This window comes from Mustela nivalis (assembly GCF_964662115.1).
Source record: "Mustela nivalis genome assembly, chromosome: 5".
Classification (NCBI taxonomy): Eukaryota; Metazoa; Chordata; class Mammalia; order Carnivora; family Mustelidae; genus Mustela; species Mustela nivalis.
This window is the reverse complement of record NC_139024.1, coordinates 89,275,582-89,295,067: the sequence shown is the minus strand read 5'-3', so window position 1 is coordinate 89,295,067 and position 19,486 is coordinate 89,275,582. Positions and strand designations below refer to the sequence as shown.

The following is a 19,486-nucleotide window of genomic DNA, read 5'->3' as shown; positions in this document are numbered from 1 at the left end:
GCGAGCACAGATGGTCTGGTTAGGGGCACTGTTTTTCTTGTCCTTCCCTCTTTTGTACTCCTGTGGAACTTGGCCCTCTGCTTTTCTGCAGTGGGGAAGATGACACCGCGGATGACAACCCAGAGTCTCAAGAGATGTTAGAGGAACAACTGGTGAGGATGTTAACCCGAGAAGTCATGGACCTAATCAGTAAGTGGCATGTGGGATGTAGGGGTAGTAGAGAAGATTTTTTCTGGGGAAAAGAACTGGTTGCTCATCTAATCCCATTAAGGCATGTTTACAGCATTACTGACAGATGGTTAAGAAATAATGAACTAGATAGAAACCAGGTAGTCCTTAAATCAACTGAAGGACATCCTATGAATTATAAACTGTATTGTATTTGTAAGACTAGAATATGTGGGAATGGTCTAAAATAATAGAAATTTGGATTAATGGCAGGAGTAACTTCCTGGTTTTGTCAAAATGGGAAAATTTTTATAACTTGGTCATGAGGTGGCTAATTTTTTTTTTTTCTTTTTTGGTTATTTCATTTGTTTGAGATTCATAGTAGACCAAGGATGTATCAGTAGACATTCTCTCCTGGTCGCCTACTCAGAAAATTCTGTCATTTTCCTCTAGTTGATTGAAGTTAAAGGGGCACCAGAACAGTCCAGTCAAACACCACCTCTGTTTCTGCTGGTGAAGGTGGTTTTGTGCCTGGACAGTGCCCCACTTTCCCCCAATTTCATCTGCCCGGAAGACCATTTGGGATTTATTGTCCAGAGGTGCCTCTTGTCTGGTGGCAGAAAGCCCAGTAACCCCACTTTCTTGCTTTAGCGGTGTGCTGTGTTTCAAAGAAAACTGCTGACCATGGTACTGCTCCCCCTACAGATGGAGATGGTAAGTAAGCCTGCTGTGTGGTCCTCCAGAGGTCTGCCCTTAGACTGCAGAATATTGTCCCTTCTGTAGCCAGGTCAGTTCGTGTAGAAATGGTTTCTCCAGCAGTCTGCGCTGGTGGGGGGATGTCCGTCTGGTTCTCTCCACTGGCCCTCTTGCTGTATTCCTCCAGCATACTCCCACTGGAGAGCCTTTGCACTTGCTGTTTGCTCTACTAGAATTGCTTTTCTCCCAGCTGTATCCATGGCCTGTCTCTCATTCACATGTCACCTCTGAAAGGTCTTCCATGACCAACCTAGAAAAACTAGCCACCCCAGCCAGCCACCCTGTGTCCTTCCTTTGCTCTGTTTTTCTTCATAGCACTCAACACTGTGTTAAGTATTAACATTGTTTTATTTCATGTATTCCCTGTTTCCCTTGTTAGGATGTAAACTCCCATCAGGGAAGGGACTTCGTCCTATTCCTGTTAACATCCCCAGGAACTAAGTCTGTGCCTGCTACAGTGGGGTCTTCAAATACTTCAACCACAAAAGATCCTCAGTGTTTGCAGCTTTTTAAGTAACTGTTGAGAGAATCTCCTGTTTCCCACTATTTTTCACACTGCAGCCAGATGCACCTCCAGACCTGCCATGGGTAGGGGCTTCTGCACCCTCTCAGGCAGCTGGGGGGCTGTCCCAGGACTGCTCATTGACCAGGCAGCCCGGGGTACTCAGCTCTCCCTTACTTGGCGGTCTGCTTTTCTCTGTTCTGAAAGGATGGAGCTTAACATTCTGCTCCCTGCTTACAGATGAAGAGATGATGGCCACAGAGGTTGCCCCCTCCACCATGACGGAGCTTACAGACCTGGGCAAATGTCTAATGAAGCATGAGGTGGGTGGAGGGGACAGGGGAGGGTTTTCTGCTTTCCAGGTATGGCGCCAGCTTCCACTTTTCTCAGCCTATGATGCCATCAAAGAATTCTTTGGGTAATGCCGCTTTATATGAGTTAAGTTCCTGGTTCCTAAAGCTCCAGAAAACAGTGGGAGAGGTCAAGGTGTCTTCTGTGCCGGCATGGACAAAGGCTTTCACAGACAAGCATACGGGCACGTTGTGGTGTTCGAGCCTAGGCCTGAGCTAGGTCTCCTTACACATGGGTTTTCTCTGTATGGGCTGTTTTGTTTTGTTTTGTTTTTTTGACTGCCTGATACACAGAGGAAATAAGCTCGTCTCCAGTAGCTGCTTTTGTCATGTTTCTGTTTACCTATGAAAACTCCAGCTCCTCGTGTAGAGGCCTACTCAGAAAATTGTATTCATTTTCTCATTGGAATCCTTCATCCTTTCCCACTAGGATGTTTGTACGGCGCTCTTAATTACAGCCTTCAATTCCCTTGCCTGGAAGGATACTCTGTCCTGCCAGAGGACCACCACCCAGCTCTGCTGGCCTCTGCTCAAACAAGTATGATTATTTATCCCTTCTCTTTAGCCCTTATGAGAGGCTGGGGTCATGAGGATTGAATCAGTTAGAAGAAGTGGGTTGCTGGGGCTCTCCAAGGGTACCCCTTTGGCCCTGAGCACAGCTGTGTCCCCAGGTGCTGTCAGGGACACTGCTCGCAGATGCCGTCACGTGGCTTTTCACCAGCGTGCTGAAGGGCTTACAGACGCACGGGCAGCACGATGGCTGCATGGCTTCCCTGGTGCACCTGGCCTTCCAGATCTATGAGGCGCTGGTGAGTCAAACAGCACGGAGGTGCACTGCAGCTTCAGCCCTCAGGGCCTGCTCCCAGGCGGTTCGGCCGTCATAAAAGCAGGCAGCTGCCAGCTTGCTGGTCCTGCCCCTGGGCTTGGTGGGGGATGGGAAAGGTGCCAGGGCCCAGCCATTGCCATTGCATGGTTTTCTATATCCACACTCTGCAGCGCCCCCGGTACCTGGAAATAAGGGCTGTAATGGAGCAGATCCCTGACATACAGAAAGATTCTCTGGACCAATTTGACTGCAAGCTGTTGAACCCCTCTCTGCAGAAAGTGGCTGACAAGCGCCGGAAGGACCAATTCAAACGCCTCATTGCTGGCTGCATCGGGGTAAGTTACATGCCTCCCCTGGTGCTCCCTGCTGGCTCGACCCACACTTGCGGTCTTCTTAGATGATGGGTCTGTGCAGACCAGAGACCAGCTGGAGTCACGATTTTTCTTAAATTTTTTAAATAGATTTTATTTACTTGTCAGAGCACAAGCAGAGGGAAGTGGCAGGGAGAGGGAGAAGAAGGCTCTGTGTTGAGTAGGGAGCCTGATGTGTGGGACTGGATCCCAGGATCCTGGGATCATGACCTGAGCCAAAGACAGATGCTTAACCGACTAAGCCACCTAGGCATCCCAGTCATGATCTTGAAAACAACCCACTCCTCAGGGCCCAGCATCAATTCTTTTCATTTGTTTTCCACAGAAACCTTTGGGAGAGCAGTTCCGAAAAGAAGTTCACATTAAGAATCTTCCCTCACTTTTCAAAAAAACAAAGCCAATGCTGGAGACAGAGGTGCTGGACAACGAGGAGGGTGGCCTGGCCACCATCTTTGAACCCTGAATCAAACTTTTGGGCATTCTTCCTCGGCCTTTATTGTCATCTCTTCTTTCCCTTCGTAGCTAATCTCTAGGCCCCTCTCCACTGCCACCTCACCTTACACCACTGTCAGCCTGGAGAGAGATCCAGGTCTGGAGCTGGAGAGAGGGGGCCCAGTGCAAAGCAGAAGTAATGATACCTCAGGTATCAAAAAAGGGAGTTTGTGCTCATGCCATTCCGTCTAGATTTCCCAGCTATCTCCCATTCTACTTGGAATTTCAACTTTTCCAAGAAAGAAAAGCTTGAGCAGACTGGCCCTACTCCCCAAGCCCTCCCGCCCCCATGTAGCCATACACCTGCATAGAGCGGTAACTCGGGGTGCTAACCCCCAACACCAACTAGCCAGGCTTGCAAAGGGGCTTGGTCTTAATGCTTGCGCCGGAGAGTTCCTCCTGGGCTGTTGCAAGTTCCACTGGGCCCCTTTACCGCTGGGTTGGCAGAGGACCTTCCCTGTCTCCCAGGGGCATGTCTGGGTCAGGTGCTGAGTGCCGAACTGAATGTGAGCAGTTCCTGCTCTTTGTTTCGAGCAAAAATCTGGTCACCTGATGGGATCCCCAGTACAGGCTGTCACCAAGCTCTGGACACAGTGTCGAGAGCAGTACCATCAGGGACCAGGGCTGGGCCAGGATCCAGAGTGCTTTCTGACCTTCCCTTAGAGCTCACACATACTCCATGCATAGTCCCTTAGCGTGGTTTCCCCAGGCCCAGGGTCCACTCAGGCATAAGAGCCACAGTACCCTGTCTAGTGTCATGTGATGCCACTGGCATCAGAGGATAATGCAGACCAGCTAGACTCTGTCTGTGACCAGCAGCTAGCAAAGCCACTGGTCTCTTCTCAGACTAGTTGGGTCCAGGTGCCTTCAAAAATCTCATGGTCTTTCAGGTCCCTGGTCACTTCTCTTGTGGACCATTTCCAAAAGAAAAGAACATATGCCTTCCTTATCACAACCTGTATCATGAGGCTCTGCTCTGTTCTAAAGGTCACTGGATCGCCCTGTAAGCAGCAGGGACATGAATGCAGGACCGTAGCCTTGAGTCACGGCTGGCCATAGCCAACCTTAATCCATACAGAAACCACATAGAATGTTTGCATTCTGGAGGAGGCCTCTCATCCATGCAGCCCACTGACACAAGGGCTTCGGTAAGGACTGAGCAGAACAGCCTGGGCTCAAGCTACAGCTGTGAGCAGGTGGCACCCAGGCAGGGTTGAAGAGAGGTGAACCTAGGCAAAGATGACTTGGGGGGTCCTGTGGAGCTGTTTCTGTGGCAGATGCACCCCATGCCCTCTTCCTGAGTGGTGCTTTGGGCTGCTTCCTGTCGCCTCTGAAGTCTGTCTTAGTAGGTTTCCCTCTCAACTTGATGGCTGCCTACTCCTCTCTGGTTGGGGCTATGGAGGGCATAGTTGTATTTATTGTGCTGTAATATTTTTAACATCCTGTGACTTCATGTTAGAAGTTTTCTATTGTTTATAGAACTTTTTTGTAGCGACATTAACTCTAAAGCACATCTGCATGTCAGTAAAGATCTCCGTTTCATACAGAAAGGGCCCCATCTGCCTTTTTCAAACCAGTGACTTCTAGGGTCACTACTCCTGAACATCCTGCTGAGGGAACTGGACAGGAAGAGTGATAACTGATGCACCTCTTCTGTTGAGCTCTCTCAAACAGTATGCCAGTCAGAAAAAGATTTCTATTCCTGACAGACCTACACTAGGCCGGTCTTCCCACTCTCCCAGTGTTCTCTGTGGCTGCTGGGGCGGGACTCTGAAGCACTGCCCAAAGGGAACTGCTGCTGTCCCTTGTGAATTTTTTTTAACATCTTATTTTTAAGTAATTTCTACACCCAACATGGGGCTAAATTTATAATCCTGAGGTCAAGAGTCACCTGCTCTGCCAACTGAGCCAGGCAGGCACCCACCCTTGTGTGACACTTAATAGCAGTGTGACTTGACAGCTGTAGACCTGATGCTTCCTGTGATAATCCAGAAGATGGGTAAAAGTGGCACACAGTATCTTTCTGTGGCTGAGCCCCCAGAAACCACCTCAATTAGGGATTTCTCTTAAGGCTTCAGAGGGATTTGGCCCTGGCCTGCAGTAACACCTGAACCCAGTGTTCCCAAGGGCTAAATAATGCCAAACCTCTTCGGAGTTGAGGGCCCATATTTTGGGGTTAAAACTCAGGTAGTCCTGACAAAAGCAATTTTATTTACATGAAGGCCTTACAAAGGCACAAGGTCACATTCTGTGGCACATTAAACAAAATGTATCAACTGAAAAGGCTAGACTTGTCCCAGAAAACCCAGGACCTCCAGTCACATTGGACTCTGTAGCAGTCCTGCGAGGGCAGGTCAGGACCCCAGATCTTCAGCCTGGCTTGGGAGCAGCCCAGCCTGGCCACACCAAGAAGTCTGGTGGCAGACTCAGTCCATCTGAACTGCGTCCAGTTCATCCAAGAACCGTCGGCACTTCCCCATCAGTACCTTGATGGCTTCACTCACTAGCACCTCCGGTGGCAACACCCCTGTTGACTCGACAGAGACTGGGAAGCAGAGAGAGCCCTGAGCCCAGGTGTGGGCACCAGCTCCTGTGCCGCATCACTGCCAGCTTCTAATCTGGACTCTGCCAGGAAGCTACACCCCCACCCCGACCCGATACTCACAGATGTAGTGGTCGCGAACCCGAGCAAGTCGGACAAGCTTCTTCAGCTTCTCATTCCGGAACACTTCCCTGCTGAAGGTATCTAGCCGGGGATTGGCAACTCTGGCCACCTTCTTACCTAATGAAAAACTCTGTTCTAAATACACGAGCCCCGAGCTTTTATTTCTGCTACCCTTACAGAAAATATACTTTAGGTCCTGACCCGAATGCATGGCATCCCCAGTGGCCTACCTTGGACCTCCTGCACTTCAATGACCCCAGGTGAGAAGCACCGGCTCAGCTCCTCCGCTGCCTCCCCTTCCACAGGCTCAAGCAGGGTGATGTCGGGCAGGAGCCTATAACTGGCTGTTGCCACAGGTGAAAACTTGGCATGATCTTTGCCTGGAGGGTAGACTGAAATCAGAGCCTGTGGGGAAACTTTCTTCATGTTCGATAAGCCCCTAACAGAGACCCACTGGCTTTTTGCTGGTCAAGACTGCTCAGCTGAGCACCTTAGTTACACCTCGCCCTACTGTAATCACACTACCCTCCCTCCCCCACCACCCTGGGCAGCCCGCAGGGTTCTTACCAATGCCCTTGACACAGTGCATGAGTAGGTCAATCTCCTGGCCAGGCCGTAGTTGGGCAATGAGAATATCATCATGCACAGGCCTGATAGTGCCCTCTGGGAAGAGGTCAGCCTGATTCCCCAGGGGCACCCATGTCATGTGCCTGGTGTACACTGGAGAAAGCAGCACATCAGAGAAACCTCAGTCCTTAAAACTAGCACCCAGCAAAGGGGGGCCTTCTTGCTCACCCACCACCACTCACCTTTGTGGTTCACATAGAGTTCGTTGGGATCAGAGGAATCTTTAGCGGCATGGGGATTCCGCGTGCACCTGACCTGAAGACGAAACTGCAGAGTATCTATCTCTGTGCCTTCTTCATCTCCTGAACAAAAGAACAGCTGAACATTTGGGTGTCAGACGCTACACTGTATGCATTAATATGCATTTGTCATTTATTCCTCTGGACAAATTACAGAAGGCCATGGGCAAGTGTTCACATAGATCCCAACAACTCATGTACCAAAACGTTAGTAACTTGCTTACAATCTTAAAGTAACCAATCGGGGATCTGAACAGAGGCAGCAGGACTCTAGAAACAACTGTGCAAGAAAACTGTTCCAATTTTGCCACAATTTCATTTTCTCAAACACTGACCTTGGTTCCGATACTCAAAAAGACGGGGATCGGCATGAATAGGAATGAGCCCCAAGCGATGAGCAAGGATCTCATCCTGGACAATGGATGTGTTGTTGTACACGAGGACCTTTTCCACAGCCATGGTTGGCACCTGACCAAGAAAACAGGATCATTCACCTATAGACTCCCCATTTACTCCTATTTCCTGACATAGGAGGACCACTTCTAGAAGAAAGCTTGATGAAAAGTTTGAGGAATGAGCAGGAGGAATGCTCAGCAAAAACTGCCAAGAAACTAAAAGAAAGGGGCAACTTGAGAATTCTCCAAATAAGGTGACTGCACAGTTTCCTACCCAACTCCACCCTTGCCACTATACACACCGATAAATACCTCAGCTAATAAAATACGTCGAAAAGCATTGGCAATGGCTGCATCAATTCCCACCATGTCGAACTCCAATGAGTTTTCATCCAGGTGCACCACATCCACACGGAAGTTCTGCAGGGACAGAAAATGCAATAAATGAAGCTTACTCTCTATGGAGTCAATACCCTCCCACTGGATATTGCCCCTAATGTTCTCTCACCCAAGAACTTCCTTTTGGCCAGATGACCCTCATAGATGTTCCTTTCTCCCCCAATCCTTTAGGAGTTTCTTGAAAAGTTTCCCTGTTTTTAATTCTCTATTCATTTAAAATCACCTGCAATATGGCCTCCCACTAGACCATCCAGAGAAACTATTCTACAAGAGAACAGACCTCCACACCCCTTAATCTAGTTGACACTATTCAATTCTTACCTTACTAGACTCGACTCCTGCATTCAGCATTGATAGAATCCCTCCATTTTCTTTATTTTTTATCTTCTTAAAGATTTTATTTATTTGTCAGAGACAGAGAGAGAGAGAGTGCGCAAGCAGAGGCAGAGGGAGAAGCAGGTTCTGCCAAGCAAGGAGCCCGATGTGGGACTCGATCCCAGAACGCTGGAATCCTGACCCGAGCCGAAGGCAGTGGCTTAACCAACGGAGCCACCCAGGCATCCCAGAATCCCTCCATTTTCAAACTCTGCCTTGGCTTCTGAGCACCAATCTTCTGGTTTTCTTTCTCCTAAATCCTCCTAAATTCACGATCTTTTACCGACTCTATAAACAACACTATCTTCCAGGTTTTTTTCTCTCTCCAAAGCAACTTCAATCACATTCATGGTTTTAACAATCATGTACTGAAAACTTCCAAATTTATCTCACTTCTGATCGCCTTTCAAACACATGTTCTACTAGCCTGCTAAATTTCTCCACATACAGGAAACAATGTAGTATCATTCCCCTTCCCCAAACCCATTTTTCATCAGTAAATGGTACCACCGTTCATTAAAGCAGTTCCTCAAGCTGGGTCATTTTACATTCCCTCCTCACAGCCAACATCAAAGCAATCACCAAATTTACCTTCTATCTTCCCTTTGCTCTATTTTTCTGATTATAATCTTAGTTCATGCCTTCAACCTCCACTCCTCTATGCAATCCTGTCACAAATCTGACTGCCCTATTTCATCTTTGATTCATTCTCTCCCAGCCGTTGTGGCTGCAAATCAGATCATATCTGCTTCAGAGCTCTTCAAAAGCTCCCTATCACCTACAGTGTCTAATAGGCACTTCGATCTTGCCCACCACCCATGCTAGCACTTTATATTCGAACAATAATAACCTGCTTGGCCACTCCCAGAACACAGCTCGCAAAGCCTTTGTAGTTTAGCTTTCGGTCTTAGATCCCCCTCACCTTTCCCTGTTGTCAGATTTTACTCATCGTTCAGGGCTCAGTTCAGATGTCATCTCCTTCAGGAAGTACATCTTCCATACCGCTGACCCGCTTTCCATTCTAGATTAAGTGCCTCTGTGGGATCACGCCATCCCTTACTGTCCTTATCGCTACCAACCACATTTACCACATTATACTGAAATCATTTATGCGCGCTCTTCAACAAGATTAAACCGCTTGTTCGTCGAACAGAGCACAAACCGTGTACACGGAGCTCCTAACCCGTTGCTCAGTAAACGACTTATGCACCGAGCGAATCCCAAGGGCTGCTTCCAAGACAAAGGCTGCCCAAATCACAAGGTCCGTTCCAAATACCCTCTCCAGCCCCGCCCACCTACCTTCTCGAAGCGGTTTTGGTCCCAGGCATCATCATAGCCCGAATAGTTACCGGGGAAGTCGGTGGTATGAACCTAGAGCAAAAAGAGACGAGTCTGCGACGGGGCAGGTAGGGCAAGCCCGCCCCAACTCATCCCTGTTCCACTCTCTTTTCTCTTCCCAAGCTCAAGGCCATAGGCTTACATTGCGAACCCCGAACTCCCCCAGAACCACGCGGGTCCGCATTTCTTGCACCGCCTGGGCGGCCGCCATCTTCACCCCCCTCCACGTGATTAGGGCAGCAAACTGGCGCGTGCGTCCCAGCCGTCCTTCTCCGTCTCCGTGGTAACGCACCGCCTCCCGGATTCTTAAACATCGCGAGATTCTGTCCAGCCTGTGTCCACGTCCCCAGTTCCGGAAGTCAGTTTTAGCCAAACATCCGGGCTCATTCTTTTTGCGTTCCGGCTGAACCCACCTCTCTTTCTCGCTCCTAGACATAGCCCTCCCTCAGGCCCACGTCTCTCCCACTCCTCCTCCGCGCGCGGGACTTACGCGGGCTTCAGCGACGGGAGCCCTCGAGGGACATGGCAACTACGGCGGCGCCGGCCGGCGGCGCCCGAAGCGGGGCTGCCCCGGAATGGGGAGGGTTCGAAGAAAACATCCAGGTAATCGCCCCCAAGGCTCCGGCTGCTAGTAGCCCCAGGGCTGGCAGCCGTCTTGAAGTGTTGTGGGGACTCCCCCTGGGAGCGTGGAGGTCTGCTCCATTTGCAGCACTTGTTCTCCCCTTTGGATCTTGGTGTACACGAAAGGCAGTGGGACTAGTGCTGACCTGAAAGGTAGACTAGTCCTCCAGCCAAAGGGCCTCGTGTCTCTGGACACACCTGCTCTTGCTTTCGAGACAAGTTTGTTGGTCGATCGGGGTCAGGCGTGGCGGGGGAGTGGGCAGTTTTCACTGGCACTGGCGAAAACCATGCTGTGTGCACAGCCTTGTTTGGGGGATGGAAAAGACAAAGGAAATGGGCACTTTTGCAGCCCTCTGAGGATCTGGCAAGAAAGGTAGAAGAAAGACATGTATGCGAGACAGGAATAGGTTTTCCAGGCTAGAAAAGAGAGCCAGACCACCAAGGGTTCTGAGAGCAAATGAAGGGAAGAGAGCCGCGTGATCTGTGGTGAGTCCAAGCCATGCCCCCAGCAGTGGAAGAACAAAGTCCCAAACCCTGGGAGGAACGGAGGAGGACATGCGGATGGAGCAGAAAGGTCCCGCACTCGAAGCCATTGTCTTCACAGGGTGGGGGCTCAGCTGTGATTGACATGGAGAACATGGATGATACCTCAGGCTCCAGCTTCGAGGATATGGGTGAGCTGCATCAACGACTGCGGGAGGAGGAAGTCGACGCTGATGCAGCTGCTGCGGAAGAAGAGGATGGGGAGTTCCTGGGCATGAAGGGCTTTAAGGGACAGCTGAGCCGGCAGGTGGCAGATCAGGTAAGCAAGACTGGATTCCAAGTAGCTGGGAAGGTATATCTAGGCAGGCCTCAAGGGCTGGAGTTGGTGTCGAAGTTCACCCCATGTTGTCTAATGCAGTAGAACTATGTAGAAGACCAACAGAAAATGGGCAACAGGGACTACAGCCCAGAATCTCCCTCACAATACCTACTCGCCCCACTTCCGTCTTCCTTACTTCAGATGTGGCAGGCAGGGAAGAGACAAGCTTCCAGGGCCTTCAGCTTATACGCCAACATCGATATCCTGAGACCCTACTTTGATGTGGAGCCGGCCCAGGTGCGAAGCAGGTGAGAATCCTTCTCTTGACAGAAGCTGCCCTCCTCACACCTAGTTCTTCATCCAAACTACAACCAGCTACCAAGACCTGAGGCTCTGCCTTCCTCCTCTCCATCTAGCAGACCGCTCTCCTTCCCTCAACACACAGCGCAAATGTCACCTCTTCTGTTCCCCATTCCTCAGCCGCATCCCCAATTTGTCCCTTCCTGGTGATCCTAGAGAACTTTATGCTTTCTTTTAACAGATGACCCCGCAGCAGTGCTGTACTCACTTATTTCTGGGGCTGGCTCCCCAGAAAGTTCCTCAAAAACAAATCTCTGTTTTATTTTTATATCCTTAGCACTGGAACAGTTTCTGAACCAGAATACCACTGCTTAGTTGTTGAAGGACTTTTCGAGAAGTGGATCTAATTTTGGCTTGGTACTTTGCTCGTCATTTAAGAGATGCTCATCAGACACCCAGTACCACTTAGCAGCTATTTACTGAGCATTTGCTGTGTGCTGGGCACTGTAATGGTTCTGTCTCATGGAAGACAGGGTAAAGATAGTTGGAAGCCTTGCCCTCAGGTGCCATTACAGTTCAGCACTCATGTGCTCAGGGAGGACACCTGACCCAGAGTAGGCTAGAGGGCGGTATGTGGCAGGTTTCCCAGAGGCGGTAAGATCTAGCCAAAATCCAAGGTGTTACAGGAGTTGGTCACTTCAGAGTGGGGAAGAGTGACTTGTAGTTTTATCCTTTGTGTGGAATTTTCATACCATTTCTAGGCTGTTTTTGCAGAATATTCTCAGCGGTGTTGTGAGGAATGGTAAGCAGGAAGAGACAGGAGACACACTGGTTCCCTCAAGTAAAACCTTTCCTAAAAAACCCTTTCCAGGGCTTCACCATCAAAGCCCTGAATTCTGGGCATTCTCTTCTGAAGTTGGTCTGTTTTATTTTTTATTTTTAAAATTTTATTTATTTATTTGACAGACAGAGATTACAAATAGAGAGGAAGGGAGCAGGCTCCCTGCTGAGCAGAGAGCCTGATGCGGGGCTTGATCCCAGGACCCTGGGATCATGACCTGAGCAGAAGGCAGAGGCTTTAACCCACTGAGCCACCCAGGCGCCCCTGTTGGTCTGTTTTAAATGGAAGCAGGTCAAATAGATAAATCGTCAAGCTCTCTCCCAAGGCCCGGGTAGGCTTTCTGAGTTTTCCATGTGTGTGAGCCTGGTATCAGAAGGTTTTCCTTCCTGGAAGTATTTTTAGGAACAGGGAGTTTATTTCCTCATCCCTTGTCTGTCTTTACTCCCCTCTTCTTTATCATCCAGCATATTTTCTGGAGTTAAGATGAATAAGATTTCAGGCCCTCCAGAACCTTATAACTTAGTGCCACCTTGGCTCTCATCTCTCCTCTCTTCTCCCAGGCTTCTGGAGTCCATGATCCCGATCAAGATGGTCAACTTCCCCCAGGTGAATACCCAAGGTAGCATGTCTGGGAGAGCCGGGGGAGAGATGAGGGTAGGGGGTGGGGCCACCCGGCAAAGCCTAGGAAGACCTAAAACAGAAGAGCCATTGTACCCTCCAGCCTGAATGAGTTGGTATATTGACAGAAAATCGCAGGTGAACTCTATGGACCTCTCATGCTGGTCTTCACGCTGGTTGCCATCCTCCTCCATGGGATGAAGACATCTGACACCATTATTGTAAGCAGGACAAAGGACTTTGGGGGGTGGCTGAACTAAGTTGAAAGCTGCCCAAGGAGGTGATGGTGCAGTGAGGTAGAAGCAGCCCCTGAGGGAAGCCCTGGGTGAGGCTGAGACTAGAGGCCTCCCAGGACTAAGCAGAGCCTTCACCCCACAGCGGGAGGGCACCCTGATGGGCACAGCCATTGGCACCTGCTTCGGCTATTGGCTGGGCGTCTCGTCCTTCATTTACTTCCTCGCGTACCTGTGCAACGCCCAGATCACCATGCTCCAGATGCTGGCACTGTTGGTAAGTAGTCCAGCATGGTGGCGGGAGAGGGTAATCTTCAAAAGAGTAGCTAGGCCTTGGTCTGCATCTCTCCCAGGCCCCAGGCACTGGAATGGGATGAGCCAGCCAGCGGACTGTTTCTTTCTCAGGACCTTCGTGAGAGCTCAAAGGCCAGCCCAGCCTGAGTGATTTTCCTCTCCGCCATTCCGTTTCCTAGGGCTATGGCCTCTTTGGGCACTGCATTGTCCTATTCGTCACCTATAACATCCACCTCCATGCCCTCTTCTACCTCTTCTGGTTGCTGGTGGGTGGGCTGTCTACCCTCCGCATGGTAAGCTGGGCAAGAGGTTGCCAGGGGTGGGCTGACCTCCCGGGGAGTTCGGGAAAACAGCTCAGAGCTGGGGCCAAACCCCACAGAGGGTTCCGAATGGGTGGGAAAAGCCCAAAAATGGTTCTAAGCTCTGGGCCGGAATGTCCTCTCCACACTGCTCGCTTTGGAGCCAGGCCCTCTAAGCTGTGTTCTGTGGCCCTAGGTGGCAGTGCTGGTGTCACGAACAGTGGGCCCCACACAGCGGCTGCTCCTCTGTGGCACCCTGGCTGCTCTGCACATGCTCTTCCTGCTCTATCTGCATTTTGCCTACCACAAGGTGGTAGAGGGTGAGTGACAGCAGAGCCAGGGGCAGGGGGGACATCCTCCGAGCTCGGTGCCCAGCCAGCTCTGGCTCACCTTCCATCTTCTCTTTTAGGGATCCTGGACACGCTGGAGGGCCCCAACATCCCGCCCATGCAGAGGGTCCCTAGGGATGTCCCTGCTGCACTCCCTGCTGCTAGGCTTTCCGCCACCATGCTCAATGCCACAGCTAAGGCTGTCGCGGTGACCCTGCAGTCACACTGACCCCATGTGAGACCCTTGGACGGCCCCTGTTCCCCCATCTGTGGAGCAGAGGAAGATTAAAGAACAGTACTGATGGCATGTGTCTCTTTGATGGGGTCTGCAGCTGCCTCAGAGCTGTAGCCACTTCTGCAAACCCCTTAACGCCTGTGGGCCTTCTGAAGGGCACAGGCCTAGAATCCCTGGCTGGGACTGCAGGGCTTTACGACCAGGGCGGAAAGTGGCTCAGCTCCTCTGAGGCCCTCTCTCCGCTTCCTCCTTCCTCCCTCTTTATCTCTGCCACATTGTCTTGCTAAATATAGACTTGGTAATTAAAATACTGATTGAAGTTTGGAACTGGAGCTACCATTCCAGTGGTCCTCCCTGCCACCTTACTTTCTATACACTTTCCTGTTCTCTTGTCCTTGGTGGTAATGGCACCTGTCCTCTTCTTGCTACCCTCATCCAGGCAGGACGAAGGTGGGAGAGCCCAGACTACACTGAAAGTAGAGATTGAGTATGAAACCTGTCCCTGGGGGCGAGGGATACTCACCCCACGGAGCCGCAGGGAGGCCTCAAACACAGGAACCCTAAGTCTGATGGAGGAGAGCACCCAGCTTGAGTGGGCTCAGCCTCACTCACACTGGACACCAGTGGAACAATGACAATCCAAAAATGCCCAGATTCAGCCCCATGACATTTACAAGGCCGTCATGCACCCGGGCCACTGGGTAGGGATAATTCAGAGCTCACATCTGAAGCCAAACTTGCCGGTGTCCTGGTTATACTGAGGCCAAAGGAACAAAGCTGTCATCTGGAGTTTACTTTGTCCTTCCTCTCCAAGAGGGTTGTTCACTCTTAAAAACCAGCCCCCCCCCCCCAGCCTAGCACCATCCACCCCACCACCCATTTAATCTCCACTTAAGAGTTAAGTCAGGTGGTTAATGAAATAGGACGTTTGGCCTCCCTTCACTACGCTTATTTTTTTTTTTCCTTAGTAAATCTGGGTCAGCATCTTTTCCTCCCAGCAAAGGGCCTAAGAAAGACGTGCCTTTCATTTGCCTTGCGTCCTCCGATATGTGAGGACCCCACCCCATCACCAGTGAACAAAGTGCAAACAGCACTACCCGCACCGTGCAGTGTACCCTTCCTGAAAGTTCCAGCTCCCTTAACTCGGTCGCCTACCACAGCAGGTCGCTGGTCCAACACCCCCTTTCATTGCACTACCCCAGTATCACACGTACTGAGAGCCCCGAAGCATCTGCCGCCGGCAGCAGGGGAAGGAGCGGCACCAACACCTTGCACCTACTTGGGGTTCTCCTGCCCCAGGAACCCTTCGCGGTCCGGGTGTGCCTGGCAGGCCCGGCCCCATCGGCCTGTGGCCCCTGCGACCTCTGCGGCGGGGCCGCCATCTTGGCGAGGGGCAGGCGGGGACGTCTTCCTGGGCTCGACCTCCCCCAACGCCGCTTGCGCGCGCGGCGCGGCCCGGATTACGGGGCTTTGGGGAGGACCTCCAAGCAGGACCGGAGGGCGTGCAAGGGCCGCAGGCGGAGACATCAAGGGTCAGGCCCTGAGGAGGAGGGAACGACGGGAGAAAGGGCAGAAGCAATGCCATCTCCACGTGACGTGCCTCCATTCTGCCCGCCACACCCCCGGCTCATCCCCGGCCTCGACCCACCACCAGCTACTTTCCGTCTGGGCCCACGCCCAGGGGAAGAGCGACCCCACCGCTCGGGAATGCCGGGTGTGTGCAGACCCCGGGCCGCGTGGCCTAGGCCGGGCAGGGGGCGGGGCGAGTGGCGGTGACGCGACCGTTGCCATGGGAACCCGCCGCCCGCTCAGGCGCAGGAGCCGAAGCCCGAGCCGGAGCTGCTGCCCGCCGCCGGCTGCCCGCCCGCCCGCCTCGGGCTCTCCCTGCGGGTAGGTAGGGGAGCCGGGCTGGAGGAGGGGAGGGAGCAGATGCGGCCTCCGAGCCGAGACCGGTCCCGCACGTCCTGAACCGAGGCCCCGCAGCCGCCGCCCGGACCGCCAGGAACGAGGACAAGCGCGAAGCAGCGCCCACCCGGCCCCGGCCCGCGCGCCCCGGCGCGTTCCCAGACACGGACGGCACGGTCCGCCCCGGCCCCAGCGCCGCGCGGTCTCAGCCCGGCAGGCGACCTCGGCGCCTCCGCGACCCCCGCCGGCTTCGGCCACGGCCCCGACGCTCTTCGCCTTCACCCGCACCGCCGCCGCTGCCGCCGCCGCCTCCGCCGCGGCCGCCGCCGCCCGCGCCTCTGCCACCGCCTGTGCCCCCTCTCCGTCCGCGACCCCTGCCCAGGCCCCGACCCCAGCCCCGACCCCAGCCCCGACCCCGCCCTCGGCCCCGCCAACCTCGGCCGCGGCCCGCGCCCCGGCCCCGGAGGCCCAGCCGTGGGTACGATGTTGCCCAGCTCCATCCAGATTTCAGGGGAGCCGCTGTCAGGCGCCGAGGTGCGGGACATCTGCCGCGGCCTGCGCGACAACGCCGTGCGCCTGCTATCACTGCGCGGCTGCCGCCTCTGCGACCGCGACTTCGGCCGCATCTGCCGGGCCCTGGCCGGGGCCACGTCCCTGGCGCAGCTCAACCTTAACCTAGGCGTCGTGTCCAGTCCCAGCCGCATCAAGCAGCTGGCAGAGGCGCTGCGGACCAACCGCTCTATCCAGTCCCTCTTGTGAGTGCGCTCCCTCGCAAGGGGGTCCCGGGCACTGCACCCCTCTTCACACGCCCCCTGCCACCGCCTATTCCTCCACACACTTTCCTGTAGCTGTCTCTGCGTCAGCCTGCTTTCTCATGCTTGTGCACCATCTCATCCCTCCACCCAGGCCTCCACGACACCTTCCAAGCTTATTATCCCTTACCTCTGGACTGTGCACACACGGCCCCACCCCAAAGGAGATGGGCTACCCTCCCCTTTCTGGCAGGGCACGTGTACCTCCCCATCTAATCACCAGCCTTGACTTCTTGGGGGGCAGCCCCTCCCGGCTCAAGAAGGACCTCCCCTGGGGACTAGACCCCTGCCCCTGCACTCTGCCCACTGAAGAGTCCCAATCCACCACTCACACACTTCTGTGCTTTGTCCTGGATCCCAATCCCTGCCCCAGAAAAGAAACCAAATTCCGCCTCCACCTGGGTTTTTGGAATCTAGAATCTTCTTTCTCCTTCCTAAGACTTCTCCCAAGTGCTGTGACAAGTGCCCTCCTCATCTCTAGGGCTCACATAAGGGAAGGGGTCCGTCCCCTACAGATAGGGCTGATGACTGCAGTAACCTCTGCTCTCTGGTCTCACCCACCAGCCTGCATGGAAGCCCCCTGACAGATGCAGGACTGGCCTTGCTGAACCCAGCACTGGCCCTCCACCCTGCCCTTGTGGCTCTGGACCTGGGGGACTGCATGCTAGGTGATGAAGCCATCAACCTCATCTGTGGCCTCCTTCCCCCAGATGGAGCCAAGTCAGGTGAGCAAGAGGCCCTTCTGAGGACACGGGCTGCTGTGACCTTGATGAAAAAGCCAGATGCGGAGAGCAGGGGGTGTGACCCAGAGCTGAGGGTTCTGATGGGGTGTATGTGATGTGTGTGTGAGAATATTTATTAGAAGGATGGGGGGCTGAGCAGAATGGAGACTCAGGCATCCAGCCTCTGGTGGGTGGGGGATGCAGGGAAGGCAGGTGTCTCTTGAGGCCCAGGAGCTCTGTGGTGGGGTGGGGTGGGGTGGGTCTCAGCCACCAGGGACACCCCAGAGATCCAGGGCAGGGGAGGAGCTTGAAGAGGGCCTGACCTCCATCCTGGCTCCTCACTTTGATGCTGCCCAGGCTTGAAGGAACTGACGCTGAGCGCCAACCCTGGCATCACCCCCAAGGGCTGGAGCCGCCTTGCGATTGCCGTGGCCCACAGCTCCCAGGTCCGCGTCCTCAATCTGGACTACAACCCCCTGGGTGAGGCTCAAGGAAGTCCCCTGTGAGTCTCACCATCCCACCCCCATTCAAGAACTTGGGACCGTTGTTTGGCCATGGTAACACCCCTTCCCCCTGGGGGACAGAGAAGGGAGGGGGGGATGAGTGAGGTAGTGGAGAAGCCACTTATGTGGAGGACCAGATGACCACCAGGTACATCAAAGTACCCATCACCACCCCTGGGCCTGGCTTTCTTCACCCGTTCACTCCCGAGTCATGGAGCCTCCCTTTTAGCCGCCTACCAAATGTCTGTGCTTGCTGGCCTGGGGTGGGATCTAGGGTCCTTAGGGCACTGGGGAGGCCTCAGGGGAGGAAGGGTTGGCAGGCCCACTCATGACTGCCGGTGACCGTGTGCATGTGTGCTGCCTCCCTAGGTGACCATGTGGCGGGGATGTTGGCTGTAGCTGTGGCCTCCAGCCGCACCTTAGAGGTCCTGGACTTGGAGGGCACAGGGCTTACCAACCAGTCAGCTCAGGTGAGAAGTCTTCATGCTTGGGGTGGGGGGGCTGGGATGGAGGTGCAGGTGAGGCCACATGTCTGTGGACATCCTGAAGTGGTCTGAAAAATCCGCATTCTTCCCCACCTCAGACCCTGCTAGACATGGTAGAAAATTACCCTACGGCTTTGCGGAGCCTTGTGTTGGCTGAGAACAGCATTAGCCCCGAGCTGCAGCAACAGATTTGTGACCTCCTCTCAGAGGGAGAGGAGGAGGAAGAGGTGGCAGGAGGGGCTGGCGACACGCAGGAACAAGAGAGAGGGCGAGAGCCTGCTGCCCAGCAGAGGAGCAGCAGCTCCTGGATGTGCCCCAGTGGTAAGAACCCCCAGGGTCGGGCAGAGCCAGATCCCAAAGAGGCCTAGGCCCAGGGAGAGTGGGTGTGGGAGACCTCAGCCGCCTCCCACCTGTGTCCCTGGTGGAGGGACGAATGGTGGTCTGAACAGCCCTTTGCCTTTCCACAGATCCCAGCTCTCAGATGGTGCTCATGACTTCAGGACTAGGTGATAGTCTGTTGGCTGAAACCGAGATGTGACTCTCTGCTTGGGCTTCTGCGCATCCTTACATGTTGTCTGTGTCCCCAGCACCTTACCCCGGATGTCAGGGTCAGGCCCTAGGGCCTGGGAGGGAGGTGGGGGTGCCGGGGGCTCTGGTAGCTCCCGGCAGCGATGGGAAGCTCTGGAAGCTGACTAAGCAACAGCCTTGGGTGCACGCGAACCCAAGGTGATGTCTCTGGACTTGTTGGCAGCTCTGGCTGCAACCCGCTGGCTCGGAAGAGATTTTATGAACTCTACAACCTGTCGTTCATGGCTGTGGTCCCTGGGGATGGGCAGTAGGAAAGGAATTAGAACCATTGAACACTAGAGGGCAGTACCACCCCACAGTCCAAGCTCCAGGCAGCGTCAACTGGCCCCAAACGTCAACTAGGTCTGGCTCCTCAACTAGGTCTGGCTCCGGTCTCGGACTTGTAGCACCTGGGAT

At 53.6% G+C, this 19,486-nt stretch overlaps 4 protein-coding genes across 8 annotated transcripts in view; 3 read left to right on the top strand and 1 right to left on the bottom strand.

Moving 5' to 3' along the window:
* The window catches only part of XPO5 (exportin 5), a 47,545-nt gene extending 42,530 nt beyond the window's left edge, over positions 1–5,015 (top strand). For all 3 annotated transcript variants that reach the window (XM_082733141.1, XM_082733139.1, XM_082733140.1), the window contains 7 exons: positions 92–189; positions 820–882; positions 1,667–1,749; positions 2,207–2,314; positions 2,448–2,585; positions 2,773–2,937; positions 3,299–5,015. In XM_082733141.1, coding sequence (XP_082589267.1) covers positions 92–189; positions 820–882; positions 1,667–1,749; positions 2,207–2,314; positions 2,448–2,585; positions 2,773–2,937; positions 3,299–3,436 — 793 coding nt within the window. In that variant the 3' untranslated portion in view covers positions 3,437–5,015. The remainder of the gene's footprint in view (positions 1–91; positions 190–819; positions 883–1,666; positions 1,750–2,206; positions 2,315–2,447; positions 2,586–2,772; positions 2,938–3,298) is intronic.
* A 641-nt stretch (positions 5,016–5,656) lies between these two features.
* POLR1C (RNA polymerase I and III subunit C) lies at positions 5,657–9,810 on the bottom strand. Of its 3 annotated transcripts, XM_082733148.1 has the most exons (9): positions 9,646–9,810; positions 9,465–9,536; positions 7,704–7,811; positions 7,332–7,464; positions 6,940–7,059; positions 6,698–6,850; positions 6,361–6,510; positions 6,131–6,247; positions 5,657–6,010 (listed from the first exon to the last, which is right to left on the bottom strand). In XM_082733148.1, the coding sequence occupies exons 1-9, from the start codon at positions 9,712–9,714 to the stop codon at positions 5,892–5,894; spliced, it is 1,041 nt and encodes a 346-aa protein (XP_082589274.1). In that variant the 5' UTR covers positions 9,715–9,810; the 3' UTR covers positions 5,657–5,891. The 3 variants fall into 3 exon arrangements, with proteins under 3 accessions (XP_082589274.1, XP_082589275.1, XP_082589276.1); XM_082733149.1 differs by lacking the exon at positions 6,698–6,850 and having other exon boundaries at positions 9,646–9,798; XM_082733150.1 differs by lacking the exons at positions 9,465–9,536; positions 9,646–9,810 and adding an exon at positions 9,088–9,110.
* Positions 9,811–9,882: 72 nt separating this feature from the next.
* On the top strand, positions 9,883–14,145 carry YIPF3 (Yip1 domain family member 3). Its single transcript, XM_082733151.1, has 9 exons — positions 9,883–10,106; positions 10,729–10,926; positions 11,128–11,234; positions 12,628–12,673; positions 12,814–12,906; positions 13,064–13,195; positions 13,392–13,505; positions 13,708–13,831; positions 13,921–14,145. The coding sequence occupies exons 1-9, from the start codon at positions 10,026–10,028 to the stop codon at positions 14,067–14,069; spliced, it is 1,044 nt and encodes a 347-aa protein (XP_082589277.1). The 5' UTR covers positions 9,883–10,025; the 3' UTR covers positions 14,070–14,145.
* Positions 14,146–15,525: 1,380 nt separating this feature from the next.
* LRRC73 (leucine rich repeat containing 73) lies at positions 15,526–19,298 on the top strand. Its single transcript, XM_082733152.1, has 6 exons — positions 15,526–16,735; positions 17,357–17,517; positions 17,872–17,994; positions 18,387–18,487; positions 18,601–18,823; positions 18,970–19,298. The coding sequence occupies exons 1-6, from the start codon at positions 16,464–16,466 to the stop codon at positions 19,038–19,040; spliced, it is 951 nt and encodes a 316-aa protein (XP_082589278.1). The 5' UTR covers positions 15,526–16,463; the 3' UTR covers positions 19,041–19,298.
* Positions 19,299–19,486: the final 188 nt, after the last annotated feature.